The following is a 16,961-nucleotide window of genomic DNA, read 5'->3' as shown; positions in this document are numbered from 1 at the left end:
TCCAGTTCCCATCAAGGGGAAAAACAGGTGTGCGATAAAGTTTGCATAAAGGTGTACCAGAATTGAAACTGGGTATAATTTTTCATAGAGTGATGAGCATATTAAAGGAGAGATGGGCAAAAGGTAATGCAGGGTTATTTACAAGGATTCACCAAGGATATTTAACTACCAATTGTTTAATAATAGCAACAGCTACATTAGGCTGATGAAAAAGAATGTTTGGTAGAACAATTAAGAATGTTTTTTTCTGCGTGTCACAAATTTCTGAGCTTGGGTATGGCGTCAATGACTGGATGGAGCATGGTAGCGTCACAGTATTTAATTCTTATCCTAGGTCTAAGCAACTTTTTTTTCAACTAGTTGATAAACATTCAGGTGCTAATGAAAAGCAGCATAGGTCCCACAAAACTGAAGGCTCTCATCCCCTGCATTTAGAGAACTGACATGCCACTCTTTTTTCACTTGGTTCTCTTTGGGTCTTCAAATCCATGTATTTCTTTCTTTTCTTTTTTTTAAATAACAACCAAAGCAACACCAATATCTTAATTCCATATCCAACTAAGTGCCTTATGGAATCCTATAAGCTTATGAGGTTGTATTTATTTGTTTTGTTTTGTTTAATTTGTGGTATATACTTCTGTTGGCCAGAGCACACTTCAAGAGATATAGAATGAAAGTCAATATAAAACACAAACCTTGTGATAGGGAAAACAAAAATGTTTGCCACATTCTTTCATTTCCAGCATTCATCTGTTCATTCATTCATTCATGCACTCACTCACTCGCTCGCTCACTCACTAAGATTAACATTCAGTATTCATTCTGAAATTAAATGTCCATGAATTTAAAGGATTAAGGCTGCAATCCAAAGAGCTGTGAGCAAGGGAAATAAAACTATTTCTGCCATTCACTCAGAATCAAAACAGACTAATGGGTATTTGCACAATTAGCCATGCTATCTGCTTTGTGCACTCTGATTTTCCTCTGGAAAACCCCTTGTGTGAGCTGCTTGCATGAGGAAAATAGCCATTCCATATGTAAAAGCCTGTTTATGTATGTAAAGGGGCACTGCTGCATTGCAGCTTTAAATCATAAATGGCCTCCATTGAAGTGCATTTTTTGTGGCTTTTAGTCTTTAGCTTTGCCTCAGCCATATATCCTTGATCAACATAATGCCCAGAAATAGCTAATGGAAAGTAAATGGATGCAGAATTAAATCCTCAATTGCTACATAATACTTAAACTCTGTAACTTAAAATGAGGAGGGACGATTATTGCCAGAATAGTATTTGTCAGAAGGTTGCCATTCTATACATAATAAAAATATGATAACACAAATGTACATTCAAATCCAAAATCTTTTCCTTATCAATCCCATTCATGTTTTCTAACTGTAAGGATTTGCTGTTCATGTGAAAATCAAGTAGTTAATACTTTCTAGCCTCTTTCAAGCCACAGCTATAAAATATGCAAAACTTGGCCTTGCTGTGCAGAATGAATACATTGATCTCAAAGAAGACTCAAATCTTCTACGGCAAGGTTCTAAGACTAAGACTTAGATATTTCAAACTGGAAACTCCTTTGGTTTCCAGTTTGAAATATCTATCATCCAGCACCACTCAAGACAAAGACTACAAAGAGCAAAAAGAAAAAGAAAAGAAAAGAAACCCTCTGAAGATGCCAGCCACAGATGCTGGCAAAATGTCAGGAAGAAACTCTGCTAGAACATGGCCACATAGCCGGAAAAAACCCACAAAAAACTATACAAAAGAAACACTGGTTCATTGAACACATAGGAAGCTAGAATCTCACATCTAGAGTTTTTGATTTGCAGCTATGCATTTCTGAACCAAACTACCCTTCCAGAACCTTTCTTTCTTCAAAAAGTACATCCTCTTATCTGGTCAGGAAAATGGAAGGTACCTTTGGTATTAATCACTTGTCCTCTGCATGTTTCTCTTACTCATGCTTCTCTGTACTGATGAAAATCTGACATTGATTGGCACTCTGATTCCTTTAGATGCTGTATCAATATGAAGAAAACAAAAAAAGGAAGCAATTAAACTCTGCATATTGGTTATTGTTGTACTCTACCTACAGTAAATTCACATACAAACGTTTGATATTATGATCCTAGCTGCCATTTTGACAAACTGAACATGCAAAATTGCTATCACAGATAAGATGTCACAGGTTATTCTTTTTTCTTGTCAGAGCAGACAACTGCCTAATCGTAGCAGACACAACTCAAAGTATATCATTTTTGTTATCCCTGAGCATGCATGGTCATACACACAGAGCAGAGAGACAGAAAGATAGAGAATGCAAGAAAATGAGAATGAGACCCCCCGGGGGTGGGGGCAGGGGGGGGAGATTGTTAATTTGAACAAATGCTGGTACATCAGACACCTTTACAAATATAAATAATAGTTATATGGTTCTTTGTCACTTTTGAAATGGTAGAAATATTCCAAGCCTCTCAATTAGGGAGGCCAATTATGAATCACCAACAAAAAGAACATAAATTTGCATAAAACTGGCATACACTAATTTATATGTATAGATTCAAATTTAGAAATAATTACTATAATTTAAGTAAAAAATGAAAAATCCAATCAGTTGGGTGATGACTGTGACCAGTGGATCTTTGCCTGCCCAGTCTGTTCTCCAAGGGCTAACTGCTAAAGGACAGCCTCAGCACTCTCTTCCTTCCCTTCTTGAGGTTCTTATCTTTAAACTGGAATAGAACCAGACAACCCTTCTTTTCTCTGTAAAGTATGGCACAAGAAAATGTAATACCTTTTGGTAGGTTCCCTTTGGGCTTTGAGAGAAGACTCACAGAGAGAAACATTCTAGTCTTAGGATCACATTTTTTAAATATCCAGAGTGGGAAATGGAAGGATTTTCCAACATATTTTCCCTTTAACATATAATGGAACAGTTTGATGCACTTTAATAAGACTATCGTTTTGCAACCAAAATACCCTTGTGGTTTAGATGACGTGTCAGTAAAAATAAAAATCTTTCTCCACTCCAGCAAAAGCTGAATATATAAATTTAAATGAGAGAGAAGCAACTAAAATACATGGGCACAAACCAGTGTTGTAGTCTTAATCTACAGAAATTAACAAGAGTCAAAAGTGCAATATGCACATATTCCACCTATCTATTCCTCAACACAAAATAATTAAGACACACAGGGGAGCAAATGAACATGTAAAGTATTTCATTGTTTCATAAAGTGAGTCTCTTTGAATGCTGAGTGTTGGGCTCAAAAGTACACTGAACAGGATGACAAAACAAAAAATACTCACCAGTTTTTCATGATTCCAGCTTGATCAGATTTTGAACAGGACCTCAACAGGTTTAATGTTTCTGATGGCTTTATGTAACAGTTTCTAGCCAAGAATCTGCAGATAAAGCCTCTAGGGTGTATTCTAATTTTAGAAGGAAAGAGTTTGAAATAATAGTTATTCTGAGCATATTAAATACACAATGCTTTAATTAGGTTTTTTTTAATGAACCTGAAGTCAGAAAGCACAATAAGCATGACATGAAGATGTAAGATTTTGTCATTTTTTCCCAGTACCATACCCAGCTACAAACATTTCCATTACCCTGAAAAGAATGTGGCATTAAATAATTCTCAGCTGGGAGTTTATTTTCCTAGATGAGTGAAGAAACTTTCATTTTACACGTAAGTGATACCTTCACATGTAATGATTTCAAAAATATTGTGCAAAATCAGAAAGTATTAAAGCTTTTTCTAGTTCCACAATTCACAACAACTTTACATACATGTTCTTAAATCAAATCTCACTTCATCATAATGGTCCATTATTTCAAGGTAAGAACAACAAGAACAAGGTGAAAAATGATATGGCTGATATGTCTGGTCAAAATGCAATAAACATTCTTCACCATAGAAAAATATAGACATGTTTTTTTTCTATTTGTTTTTAAAACTTCCAAAAGCTCAAAACAAATAATGCTTTTCTGCATCTTATAGGCTTTATGTGCATTTATAGGCATCATGTGCATTCAAAATCACCAAGCTCTCAATACGCATTTCAATAAAAAGAGAAGGGATTCAATACTGATTCTGTAAACCAACATTAGCTGGGGTTATCATACTTTTATCAGAGGAGAAAGGGGCCTGTTTTTGGTCATGAACTAGATAGTCAAACCTTTTATTCTACCTACTAAAACATTCATAATAAAACAAAGGAGAGGCTGTAATACCTTCCAAATATACCATTTATTCAATGTATTTCTGCTGTAACTGAAAAATGCTCACATTAGAGGGGAGGGGAAGGGATATGAGGAGGGCTCTCTTTATCTTTTGGAATGACTCTTCCCTGCTGTTGTGTTAGAAAGTTTAGAAACATAATTTGTTGAAAACGGATGGAATCCAAATGTTAATGCCAAATTTCATTCAACATCCCTGTACCTTTTCCTCATGATCTAAAGAATCTTCCTCAGAGCTCCCTAGACAATCTGTCTACCACAAGTAAGCATATTTAAAACCCTGTGAATTCAAAAAGACAGTTGGGTTTATAGTGAACTCTCATCCATTCCACTGGGCTTTAATAAGTACTCAGCTTTGACTGGATTGTGTCTTCAGAATACAAGACTCTCAATGAAGTTTCAGTTTACACTGGTATGTCATATTTTTAGTAAACAAGTTCTTGGCTAACATCACACCAGGTTTGAACAAGGACAGTATGAACAAGCAATAAAATTTCATGCATGTTACTGTGGCCAGTAGGCATCTCAAACAGTTTTAATTTATTTTTAAAAAGTGGTTTGGAATTTGGAATTTAGAGAGCTAAAAGATTTCAAGACTCTGACTTGGGAGACAGGAAGAGTCAAGTAATGTTGAGGGTGATGTTTTAACAACATCAGAGCATCTTAATAAAGATAGTCCAATGAGGTATTTCTGAACAGTTTGAGTCAAGGAAACTGATGGAGACTAAAATGACCAATAAAATGTAGGAAGTCACTTCTAATAAGGAGATAATCATAGACATACCTCTCTACTCCCAGGCTGCTAAAAGAGGACATCAAGGGAGGGCAGTAATGCCCATCATGGGCCAAGATTGATAAATTAAATTGCATTTGCTTCAGAAAGAAAAGAAAAACAACCTTGCCCTTGAGGGGAAAATGGCACAAAGTTTTTTCCTAAAACATATTTTGGAGCGTTTTTCAGACATGTGAATTGCTTACATTGATCAGGACACTTAAGTGACAGTTAACTGACAGTTATTAGTAATGTAACTCTGAACTGGTTTAAAATTGTTTCATTTTCCTTCCCCCCCCCCCATTTTTTTTATTTTTGTTGCATTCACATACATGTTGCATTCACATACAGGGTAAAAATGAACATTATTTTGTTCATTTTTACCCTGCCTTTCCCCCCCAATTATGGAACTCAAGGTAGCTTACAGCATGTTAAAATTAAAGCAATATCAGATATGAAACCATCTGTAAGATCAATAAAACACTGAAGAAGCTGAAACAAGTCTTGTTTTAAAGACTTGATTTAAATTTTCCTAAGTGTTTTATTGATTGTTATATCTGATATTGATTTAATATCATGCTGTAAGCACAGGCCCTGTGTTTGGTACCCACGAACCTGACTGGTCGCAGCACCAAGCCAGGGTTCAGGCCTCTGTCTCTCAAAGGTCTGATCAGGATTGTACTGGTGGTTGTAACACCTGCTGCATTACAAAGCAAACACTACAGGCACACATTTCATACTGCTTCACATCACTTCAATTTACCATACTTTTCCATTGTAGTCCATGCTTTCTACTACATTACTGACAATTAATCTACAGATTGAAATTCATTGATTGTCATAGGAGAATGCATCTTCAGAATGCGAATACAGGGAATGCTTTTTCAGATATTCCCTGTGTTAAACATTCCTTCCAAATGGAGTTTACATGTTTGAGAGAATTAATATATGTCCTCTTCTCCATGATATGCCAATTATCTGCGTAAAGGGATGAGTTCTAAACTCCTTTTTAAAGCTAATAGAAGGTTCACAGAAACCTGCATTCTCACCTGCATTCTGAAGTGGTGCCGCTTCTGGAGGAGTATAACGAATGCTTCTTCTGGGTGTACAGATCAGTTCTGTATTATGGTTAAACTTAGGAGAGATTTCATATCTCCTATATGAATAGAAGGGGAAGGCTGAATTCAGGTGGAAAGACATCTAGGGTTTTTATGTATTTGTTATTCTAAAAGCATATTATTTTATTTTACAGCACATTTTCTGTTACAAACTTACCATTACAAATCACATTTTGCTGAACTTATCCTGCAGGTGTACCTGGCATGGAGCATTGTACTTACTCCTGTAATGCCCTATAATCCAGATGACACACATCCACCCTTGCTGACAACAGATTTTTTCCAGGTTGGACTGATAGATGAATATTCCTCCTAGCCATACACTACAGTTCTATGCATCTAATTTTCCACTGCTCAGCCCCACCTCCAGATTCTTCTGCACTTGCAAAAGTCATCAGCCATCTAACCCTAACCCTTAAACACAAACAAATTCATTACCACATCCCTGGACAGTAAGTGTAACATGATCAACAATTCAGTGGCATTATAAAGTATGCTTCTTCAAAATGTTACTTATTTCAAAATGTGTGTTCCATCTTCCCTCTACATTAATTCTACGATCTGGTTTGCAAAGGTATCCATTGTACTAGTAAACTCTCTCAATTTCCCATAAATACTGAACTGACCTCTTCTTTGGTTTATCAGAATTATGTTACTATCCATTTCCTGGATTACATTAATCTCAGCCCAGGGTGAAACTTTCTACATTTCTGACTTCACAATTTAGCACTAAAATTGTGAGAGAAGCACTGTACGCCTACCCACAGAAAAGGCAGAAGACTGTATGGAATTTTGCATGATACTACATTTTAGCACAGTTGCAATCTAGCCATGCAAAACCACTGATCACTCATTTTTGACTAGCATTGTTAACTGGGCTTTGTTAGAAAACCACCCAGAAAAGATCTATCCTATCACATAAATCTTGTAAATCCGTACAAAATATGAAAAAAATAAATCCATTTTTGAAAGCTGTTAAAAGATCAGTTGATATATATCCTCAATCTTCTTCGTCTATATAACAATGTTCACAATTATAATCTCCACTTTATGTTTAGCAGGTAATTGTTTGAAATGGAGCCATTGTGACAAAGTAAAATAGCTTATCAGAGTTAGGCCATGGACAATTCTCTATGCAAGTGTCTAGCCAGAAAGAAAGCTTAATGAGTTACCTTGAGCCAGTCAACATCCCTAGTCTACTTTTCAAGGTTTTTGTAAGGACATAATGCAATATGATAATTTATAATAGCCTCAGTTCATGAAAAGAAAGGTAGATTGCAAACAGTATAAGTAAATAAGCTATCAGAATAACAAAAGACCTTCTTTCCTGCTTGCTTTAAGAGATTTGGCTGAAAATTCTTATCATCTGTTTCTACCAGAGCATAATCACTAAAGCTGCTTCAAAAAGACAGTAAACTGTGCTCATCTCAACAACCTGAGTCCAGTCAAATGCTCTCTTCTCTGCCATAGTGTTCTTTCTAATACACAATTTCACATTGAGGGGAAATCCATCATTTTATCATCAGCACACACCTCAAGCTCAATTACAGATCACATCAGTCAATAGCTGGTGGATCCTCCAAGTCACTGGGGTGGTGAATCTGATCTTGTTTTTGTCCCAACCACTATCCAGGGTGCTGAACTTACATTGGGAATAAATTGCAGAGCTTTGGGTAGCTACCATTCAAAGCAGATACATCACTGGCATGGAAGCCACCAGCTGCTACTTGTTATATCATCCACATGGAAAAAGGAGGAAACTGCTAATCTAAAGCCACCACTTCTTGACAAAGACACAACAGCAACTCCCACTATGCTGCTTCTTAATATTGCACAAGCATGTATACACACCATGTCAAATTTTTGTCTATAACACAGATTCCTCAACATTATACAAGGAAGGAGGTTCTATCAACTGAACCACCAGACAACATCAGGTCTTCAACATTCAGTACTAATTACTCAGGAGTTGTTTCAGGCAGCAACCACAAGGAATCATCTGAAGGGAAAAGGAGAGAATTTGATTTTCTATTTCTTTCCCCTTTCCTTCCCAAGCAGAAGAAGAAGGATCATACATTGCCAAATATAGCTAGCCAAAAATTAGACCATTTTCTGTTACTTATTTGTTATCCATTTCACTAAAAATGTAGCCAAGTTGATTCTAAAATCTCATCTCAAAATTTCCTCCCAATGGTGTAAAACGCAAAATTGATAGTTCTTGCATATTTGCCAAACATTGATTTTTCAGTCTCTGTATTCAATATCTAAAGATATTTCATTTAATATCTGACTATATGGAATAGTAGCCATGCAATATTTGATAGCATTTCATTAGCTGACATACAGTGGCAATTAGTCATTTCTAGTATATGACACCAGGCATTCCATGGCATTTGGCATTTGACAATATCTGTTAGCTGACATTAAGTGGGGCCTAGTATCAGATACAGTTTTATTCAATAGACAACATGCAACAGTACTTGCTATTTGAAAATATTTGATGGTCTGCAGCTTATGACATCCAGCATTTATGCTTGCCAAAAATACTTAAGAGATGTAATAAAACTAGACTGCTCAAATTTTCAAAATTTCAGATAAAAAGTCAAGTTCAAATTTTGAACTCAAACTTTTCAAAAATGTGAATATTTGTTTCAGCTCTACATCCATCCATCTCACTACTGCTGCTGCTCTTAGCAATGTTACTACTATATGGGGCTATCATTCAGTTTACAAGCTCTTAGTTGATTAACTCTAGAGGTTTAAATGATTGATTATAACTTGCTGCTAGTTCTGCCCAGGGTGAGGGATTATTGCTTCCTTTTAGAATAGGGATAGGCAATTGCCAGGGACTAAGAAGCACTGTCACCCTATAACCTACTGGGGGTGGGTGGGTTGTAGCACAGGCTGCTTGTAACCTTCAATCATAGTGCTAGTGGGGGAAAGTATTTTAATAAAACATTTGTCCTTTAAAACAAGCCAGATAGGGAGTATGTGTCTCATTTGTAAGACAGTGCTTTCTGGAAGCCTCCAGCAGTCTTTCAGAACCATTTATGGATACCTGAACAGGGATCACATTCCTTATACTATTTGTTTTAAAGAGAAAGTACATTGTTAAAGCAAGCAGAATTGCGTCAGAGCCCCTAGATGGCTGCAAAAGATTCTTGTATGGCTCAGGGTAGAGGTGGCTCAAAGGCCACTGTTCCCCATCTCTGGTGCTGAGGATTCTTATAAATATTGAGGCAGGCATCATCTTAAAATACATCTAAAATGATAGTTTTAGCCATGCAAAAACCTTGGGATTAATACGGTCCAATAAATCAATTAAATGCTATGGTTTTAATTATTTCTGCAATAGAAAAGATCAAAGAGCAGACACTACTCAGCCACTATGAGAAGGCTGACTGAAAATTGGCAGTATAAATTTGGGCAATTTTAAAAAAATCTGTCCCAAGGAAAAGTTCTCCTCCTTTCAGCTGTAGAATTTTCAGGTATTCCCTTAATATAAACCATACAGTCCCAACCCATTGCTATTTAAATGAATATTTAAGCAGACCTCACTTTTTAGAATTCAACGCTCATGCCCCTCTATTCCTTTAATGAGTGCAACATTATCTGTCTAACTCATGATTTCACTCTGTGGAATCTACAAAACTCATGTTGACCATATTGTTAATTCTGGATTCAAAATTAATCATCTGCTTTGTTGGACAAGCATACATCAGCTGGAATCTTCTTGGCTACGTTCTCCTACAGAAGTGGTTGGATATTTTTGTTTGATGCAAAAGTGCCATATTCAGTTCAAGATTCTGGAGTTGGAGTTGTGCATGTGATGCTATTGCACATGGATGGACAATGTGTGTGTATATGCATGCACATCACACACTATGCACACTGCAAACTGTGCAGGGAGATGCTCTTGCACACTTGTATACAATGTTGCAATTCACTAATGAGGCACTGAACTACAACTGCAGTAAAACCCGATGAACATAAAGATGCAATCCATCTTCCTCAAGTAAGATCTTGTCCAAAATTTTGAAGAATCTTATCACACGTGCAGTTCTAGAATGCAAAGCATCACTCACTCTGGAGCTTTCATGGTCTACAAGAGAAATTTGAGGATTAATGGGTTGCAGCCTTGGCCCAAAGGTCAGACTGGATGAATACATATGCCATCATTTTAAAAAATACTTTAGTTTCAACCATTTGCATTTCACAAATGCACACTTTTTAGCCTAATAGACTGTGGATAGAGGAGGAATCCTGACCCAACAGCAGCACATTTGTAAAGTAAATATGGCTAATCCATATCCTTTCAACAGTGTATTACTATTTCATCCTCATCCAGTACACAGAACTATTTAACTAGTGTTGAAGTGCCTACATATTCATGGAGTCTGAATGTTAGGTATGAAAGAAAATATAGTGCATTACAAACTAATTACCCAATCCTTGAAAATCTTTTCTTTGCTGGCTAACCTTACACTATCTATGGCTATTACTATATCTGATCACCATCCCCTCTTACTCCAATCCACACACACACACACACACACACACACACACACAGCCCCTAGTTAGGAAAAAAAATCTATCCATTAAGAAAGCAAATGAGTTAGCTTGTACATCTTTTTTGTCTTCAATTGATGATTTGAAAAAGATTGATTTAGGAGGGGAAATGATTATAAAATTTTACTTTACAATCTTTTTTTTTTCCAGATAACAGATATTCATAATTAAAAGACTATGGAATTCATGTAAAGTTATTTGCTTAGCCAATCAGCATTGCGCAAAGAATAAATACATGAAAATAAAGATGTGGGATTCACTCTTCCAATGATTGTCATTGAACATTAGTAAACATTCACAGTATGAAGTCTCTGTCAAAATTCTCCAGCATATAAAGTAGTGCAAAAAAGCAATCCAGTCACTTTTCCACTGCATCCAGACCATGTGAAATTATTTTCTTACTTCATTTCTTCCATATATTACTTAACAAATGCTGCAAGATCTTCAAAAAAGACTGTTACAAAAATAAACCATTTCTGGGGGCTCGGTAGCATCTTCAACAATTGAACATCCATTTGTTTAAAAAATATTTAAGCATTTTAAGATTAAATTTGGACTTTCCATAAAGTTTCCCACAATAATCCTTAGCATTTTGAAATCAAAGACTATGGAATCCACTGAATTATGGTAGCTGTTTTAAAGCATTAACAAATGAATACATGGCTACTGAACTTCATTGTTTCTTACATAGTAAATACCTTGAAATGCTAACTTTTACCAGTGGGCAGTGACTGAGGTGGGTAATTTAAACACACCCTCCTTAAAAGTAAAATTATCTCCCTTATGTGCAAAACACCTGCATTCTAGTAAAAATATAAACTTTGAAACTACTTCAGGTAAAGCCCCCTTCACAAGGTATATCATTTACTTGATATGTAATACAAGTTTACTAATGCTTTGTCATTCATGTTTAACCAGCAAATGGCATGTTTCTATATGCTCGTTTGGACTCCATTTTGCATATTTCATTTTTTTTAACCAATGCACTCTTTAATGCATAAATAGTTTTGGAAACAGTCAAAAATTAAACATCCGTTTCCACAGACTTTGCATTTACACAGTTTTGTTTTGCTGTCTCGTTCCCATTTCCTGTGACCTGACACTTTTTTTCCTTCACACAGAGAGACTCTTTAAACCCTTCCTCCATCTCCAAATATTCTGATTTGTCCTCTGCGGAAGAAGATGATGAACTTCGGAATTTCTTGAGTATAGTTGGGAGGTATGGACAACTGACTGCATTTTGTGTCAGCTGTGTCTGTTCCTCATTCTCAGTTTCTCTGTGGTAAAAATAGTTAAAGTTGGAAACAATCACTGGCACTGGTAAAGCAATGGTCAACACACCTGCAATGGCACACAGGGACCCAACTATTTTCCCACCCACAGTTATAGGTTTCATGTCCCCATAACCAACCGTAGTCATGGTCACAACAGCCCACCAAAAGGCATCTGGGATGCTTTGAAAATGGGTGGCAGCTTCATCAGCTTCCGCAAAATAAACGGCACTGGAAAACAAAATGACTCCAATAAACAAGAAGAAAATTAGGAGCCCCAGTTCCCTCATGCTGGCCCTGAGAGTGTGACCCAGGATTTGCAAACCCTTTGAATGTCTGGAGAGCTTGAAGATACGAAACACCCTGACGAGACGGATGATTCTCAGGATGGCAAAAGACATGGCCTGTTGACCATTACTGCCCTGCTGCTGGGCCAAGTCTGTGCCCAGGGTGATGAAGTAAGGCAAAATGGAAACAATGTCTATGATGTTCATGATGTTCTTGAAGAAAACTGCTTTGCTGGGGCAGGCAAAGAAGCGCACTGTAAACTCAAAGGAGAACCAAATGATGCAGACGGTCTCAATAATGAAAAAGGGATCATTAAAGATGGTGTAACCCCCACCTTGCAGTAGGGTCTCATTAACATTCTCCAAGTTCTGGGTCAAAATGAGTTCCTTCTCATCTCTGAACTCTGGCAGTGTCTCAAGACAGAAAATGACAATGGAAATCAAAATTACTAAAACCGAGACTATGGCAATAATTCGGGCTGGGCTAGAACTCTCAGGGTACTCAAAGAGAAGCCACACCTGTTTCTTGAATTCATTGTCAGGCAACACCTTGTCATCTTCTTCTTTGACAAACCCTTCATCTTCTCTGAACTTGAGCATGGCCTCCTCCCCAAGTTCGTAGAATTTCACTTCCTCACTGAAAATGTCAAAGGGCACATTGACTGGCCTTTTCAGACGCCCGCCAGACTGATAGTAGTATAAAATTGCATCAAAGCTGGGACGGTTCCTGTCAAAGAAATACTCATTCCGGAGTGGGTCAAAGTACCTGCCCCGCTTTGCCGGATCACCCAGCAGTGTCTCAGGGAACTGAGCCAAGGTCTTCATCTGAGTTTCAAACCTCAAGCCAGACACATTGATGACAATCCGTTCACAGCACTCATACTCACTGTAGCGGACTGAAGTGTAGCCTCCAGGTCCAGCACCATCTTCAGGAGGGTGGTGTGTAAATGAAAGCTCATCTTCACCATCTTCATCACTGTAGTAGAACTTCCGCTCCTCATCCTCTTCATCTTCTCCCTCATCTTCCTCCTCCTCTTCCTCCTCATCCTCTTCACTCAAGTCCTTGAGGATCTTTTCCTCAGAGCCACTGAGGGGCAGCAATTCAGAGCAAGGGAAAGATGAACCAAACTCCCTGCCACCAAGACAGTGAGTCTTTTTCCTCCGTTGTTTTCTTCTTCTGCCACTTTGATGATAGCCACTGCGAGATGCATTGCTGCCACAGGAAGATGAGGAAGCACCACGACTCTGTTCCTGGTGATAGTGATGATGGGGTCCTCCTCCCCCTCCTCCTCCAGTACCCGTTTCTACTGCCGCAGTTGCAGCCGCTACAGCAGCCGCCGCCGCTGCCCTAGACTGTGCTAGTCGCTCTCTTTCTCTGGCTCTTGCTTGGGCTGCATATCCATAAGGCATGTGGCTATTGCACCCCGAACTATCTGCGCTTACCATTGCAACCTCCATGTTGTATTTGTTTATTTTAGAAGACTCAAGAAGGAAGGAAAATGTCTGTTTTCTCAGTCATCATCACTGGGTGCTATGCATGAGAATGGTAATACCACTGAAGTTTGGAAAGCCATCTTTTGGGAAGAAGCATAGCTTCATGCTAGCAGCAAACACTCTAGATTTCTCAGAGGCAAGAGTTCCATTTCTCAGTGTCCAGGCGGTTTTGACACAAAATTCCTCAAGGATATGTGTGCAAGATGCAGTACAGAATCTTCTGATGTAGCCAGGAAATATATCTGGATAGAGTCCTTTTATATGTGAAATCCCATTGCTTAGGCTTTTCTTCAGTGCTTTATGAAAAATCCATAGCTCTGAGTTCATGATTTTGAATGCTTGACATCACACAAAGGGTACACCTAAGCGAAGGAAGATGGGCAACTGTTTTCTCACACACACATAAAAAGGTCTTGAGTTCTCAGCATAATCAAGTACAAAACAGCCAATATTCTCACAATAGCTTAGCAATGAGACTGTTGATGAATTTCTTTAGAAAGTTGAAGGAACTTCCAGTTTTTCACTTTGTTTACACAGTGAGGAGGTCTCAGCACACCCACTTCCACCAGTCTCTCAACAAGGTCTTAAACTGGACCAAGCACTGGCCAGAGTGGCAACAGCAATTGTGGGAAGAGAAGGTGGATGGAAATCTGGCTCTTTGTTCCCCATGAAGAGAAGTGAGTTGAACACCCTTTGGTTAGTCTTGTCTTGTGCAGTAGACGGGTTTAACCTGAGGCACATACAGGCAAACAAGGAAAAAAAATGGGGATGGGGGAAAAGATCCAGATTAAGGGTTTTTTTTTTTAATCAAAGGCTCAGATTTGCCTACTTGCACTACTCATCATTCCCTATCTTTGCACACCCACACACTGCACACACAAATCTTTCTGTGTCTGTGTGCATCTGTCTATATATAGATATAGTGAGAGGAATATGCAGGCATATACACACCCACATCTCACCCAGAGTCCTTTCATCTCTAGGGACAGGATTTCGAATGCCAATCTAGCCTGGATGGTGCAGGTAGCTCTGCATTGCATAATATATTTGGACATATCCTTGTGTGTCACATAGGTGGGAACGCAGAACAGGTGTGAGAAATGTAACATAGCTAGGTGCATAGCTTGTCACGGTCTATGTCTGCACGCACCGTTTGACCCTGTTCCTGTCACTGAAGAGAAAATGTGTCTGCAAACCTATATTGCAGTGTGGAATTGGAGCAACATTACATTTGTGTGGGAGTTATATCAGCCGTGAGCTCCACGCCTGTGTAATGTATCTAAAAATGCGTTCACGGCTTGCCTAGATCTAGGCAGAACATTGGTTGCAAGCATGGCTATAAACTAATGGGTGATGTCTTCACATAATCAAGAGGAAAACATGGACAAATGCCACCCAGAATCATTTAGAACAAAGCCCTGCCTTGAATACATTTATCAACATGATGGTTGCAAGCTGTATTTGTATGAGGAAAAGGGGGGGGGGGGAGAGTAGGAAGAAAGGATGCTCATACACTTTCTAAAATCAAGCTCTGTCTTTGGAAACGATCTTTTTTTTCCTCCAGGGGGAGAAGAAAAGACAGGGGCAGCAGCATGAGGCAGTGTAAGCAGAGAGAAGAGGCTGTGCTGCATGAAGCAGCCCAGGCAGCCAGAGCCCTACATGCCAACTACACACACTGAGCATTTGGGAAAACATGCCTTCAGAGGCAATCTGCTTCCAAGGCTGGATCTAAAATATCAGCAGCAGCCCCTTTGCTAAGCGCGGGAGAGAGGGAGGCCGGCAGGAGCAGCCAGGCTACTTACCGCTGGAGGCAGAGAAAAAGGCAGCGTCGAAGCATCTGCAAAACACAGAAGAGAGAAAGAGGAGGAGGAGGCGGAGGCAGGGTTCTCTTCTCCGGAGCAACCTGTTCTCACAGGTGCAGGGCTCCAGAGGAAGAGAAGGAAGGCGGATGGGCGACTGGTTGCTTTTGCTCCCTTTCGGTGTGAGAAGCAACAGCACCGGCACACACTACACAACACACACACACAGACACCTCAGTCCCGGTTTCTTTTAGAAGGATTCAGGAAGGCAGGCCAAAGGTGGCTTCTTTTTCAGCTGTAGGGAAGAGGGGGGAAGGAGGAGGGGATCAAATCCAGCAGCGGAGAAAAATGGAAGGAAGGGAAGAAGGAGTGAGGGAGGAGGGGATTTGGCCGGCGAGGTGAGGCTCCTCGGGGGCGCCTTCTGATGCCAGGCGAGTCTTTTTGCAATCGCAGCCTTTCAAGCTTGGAGCAAAGGTTGCAAAGCCCCCTCCTGCTGCTGGGCTTCCAAATAATCCCTGGCGTGCACCGAGGAGGAGGAGGAGGAGGAGGCCGACTGTTGCTAGTACCGACAGAAGAAGAGCCTCCTCCTCCTCCTCCTCCTCGGAGCAAGCGCTGCCTTGTGGCGGTCCTCCTCCTCGCCTTCCTAGTCCTCTCCTTCCCGCCCTCAGGAGCCCTTGGCTGTGCTGCTGGGGATGGCTCCTCGAGGGGCCAGAGTCAAGGGAGCCGCCTGGTCCACTTGTTGTTGCTCTTCCTCTTCCTCCTGCTCCTCTCTCTCAGATCACACTCCCGCAGCCCCTTCCCTGCTCTCTCTCTCTCTCTCCTCAGCCAGCTTTGAGGGAGTTTTGTTTCTAGTTTTAGAGGGAAAGGCTCGGTTTTGTTTGGGGTTTTTTTTCCTGTTGCCACTTTCTCCCCCTCACAGGATGCGTTTCTCGTGGGAACAACGCAACAACAGCCGCCGCCACCACCACCCCAGTCTCCAACACACACACACACACACACACACTCTCCTCCCTCCCCCCCCTTTGTGCAGAAGCCTCCTCCTCCTCCTCCTCCTCCTCCCGCCCAATTGGCAGCTGTGTTTACGCAGAGCCACCACCGAAGTGCCTCGATGTGACCGAGAGAAGCCCGGTGTTTTCCTAGCTCTCGCTCGGCCCCTAGCGGCCAGTGGCCCTCTTCGCCCCCTTCACCTCGCTCTGGTCCCTTTTGGCCTTCGCTGTCGGCGTGCCTTCGCCATCCACGACTGAAAGGCAAGCCCCAAAACCTAGCTGCAGCTCCTCTTTGGGAAGGGCCTCCCATTCAAGCCACATTTTAACAAACTAAACCTGATCCACTGAGGTCGCTGTGTAGAAGGAGGGGACAGAAAGGGTTTTTAATGGGGGGGGGAAGGTAGAGGTTGTATATCA

General features: G+C 39.9%; 1 protein-coding gene across 3 annotated transcripts in view; it reads right to left on the bottom strand.

Annotated features, from left to right (window-relative positions):
* Positions 1 to 16,525, bottom strand: part of KCNA4 (potassium voltage-gated channel subfamily A member 4) — an 85,120-nt gene extending 68,595 nt beyond the window's left edge. For 2 of the 3 annotated variants that reach the window (XM_042477278.1, XM_042477286.1), the window contains exons 1-3: positions 15,562 to 16,525; positions 3,315 to 14,489; positions 1,924 to 2,023 (exon numbers count right to left, since the gene is read on the bottom strand). In XM_042477278.1, coding sequence (XP_042333212.1) covers positions 11,732 to 13,723 — 1,992 coding nt within the window. In that variant the 5' untranslated portion in view covers positions 13,724 to 14,489; positions 15,562 to 16,525 and the 3' untranslated portion in view covers positions 1,924 to 2,023; positions 3,315 to 11,731. The remainder of the gene's footprint in view (positions 1 to 1,923; positions 2,024 to 3,314; positions 14,490 to 15,561) is intronic. The other variant, XM_042477297.1, reaches the window with a different exon arrangement.
* Positions 16,526 to 16,961: the final 436 nt, after the last annotated feature.

This window comes from Sceloporus undulatus, chromosome 1 (assembly GCF_019175285.1).
Source record: "Sceloporus undulatus isolate JIND9_A2432 ecotype Alabama chromosome 1, SceUnd_v1.1, whole genome shotgun sequence".
NCBI lineage: Eukaryota > Metazoa > Chordata > Lepidosauria > Squamata > Phrynosomatidae > Sceloporus > Sceloporus undulatus.
The sequence above is the reverse complement of the archived record's forward strand: the minus strand, read 5'-3'. Positions and strand labels throughout refer to the sequence as shown.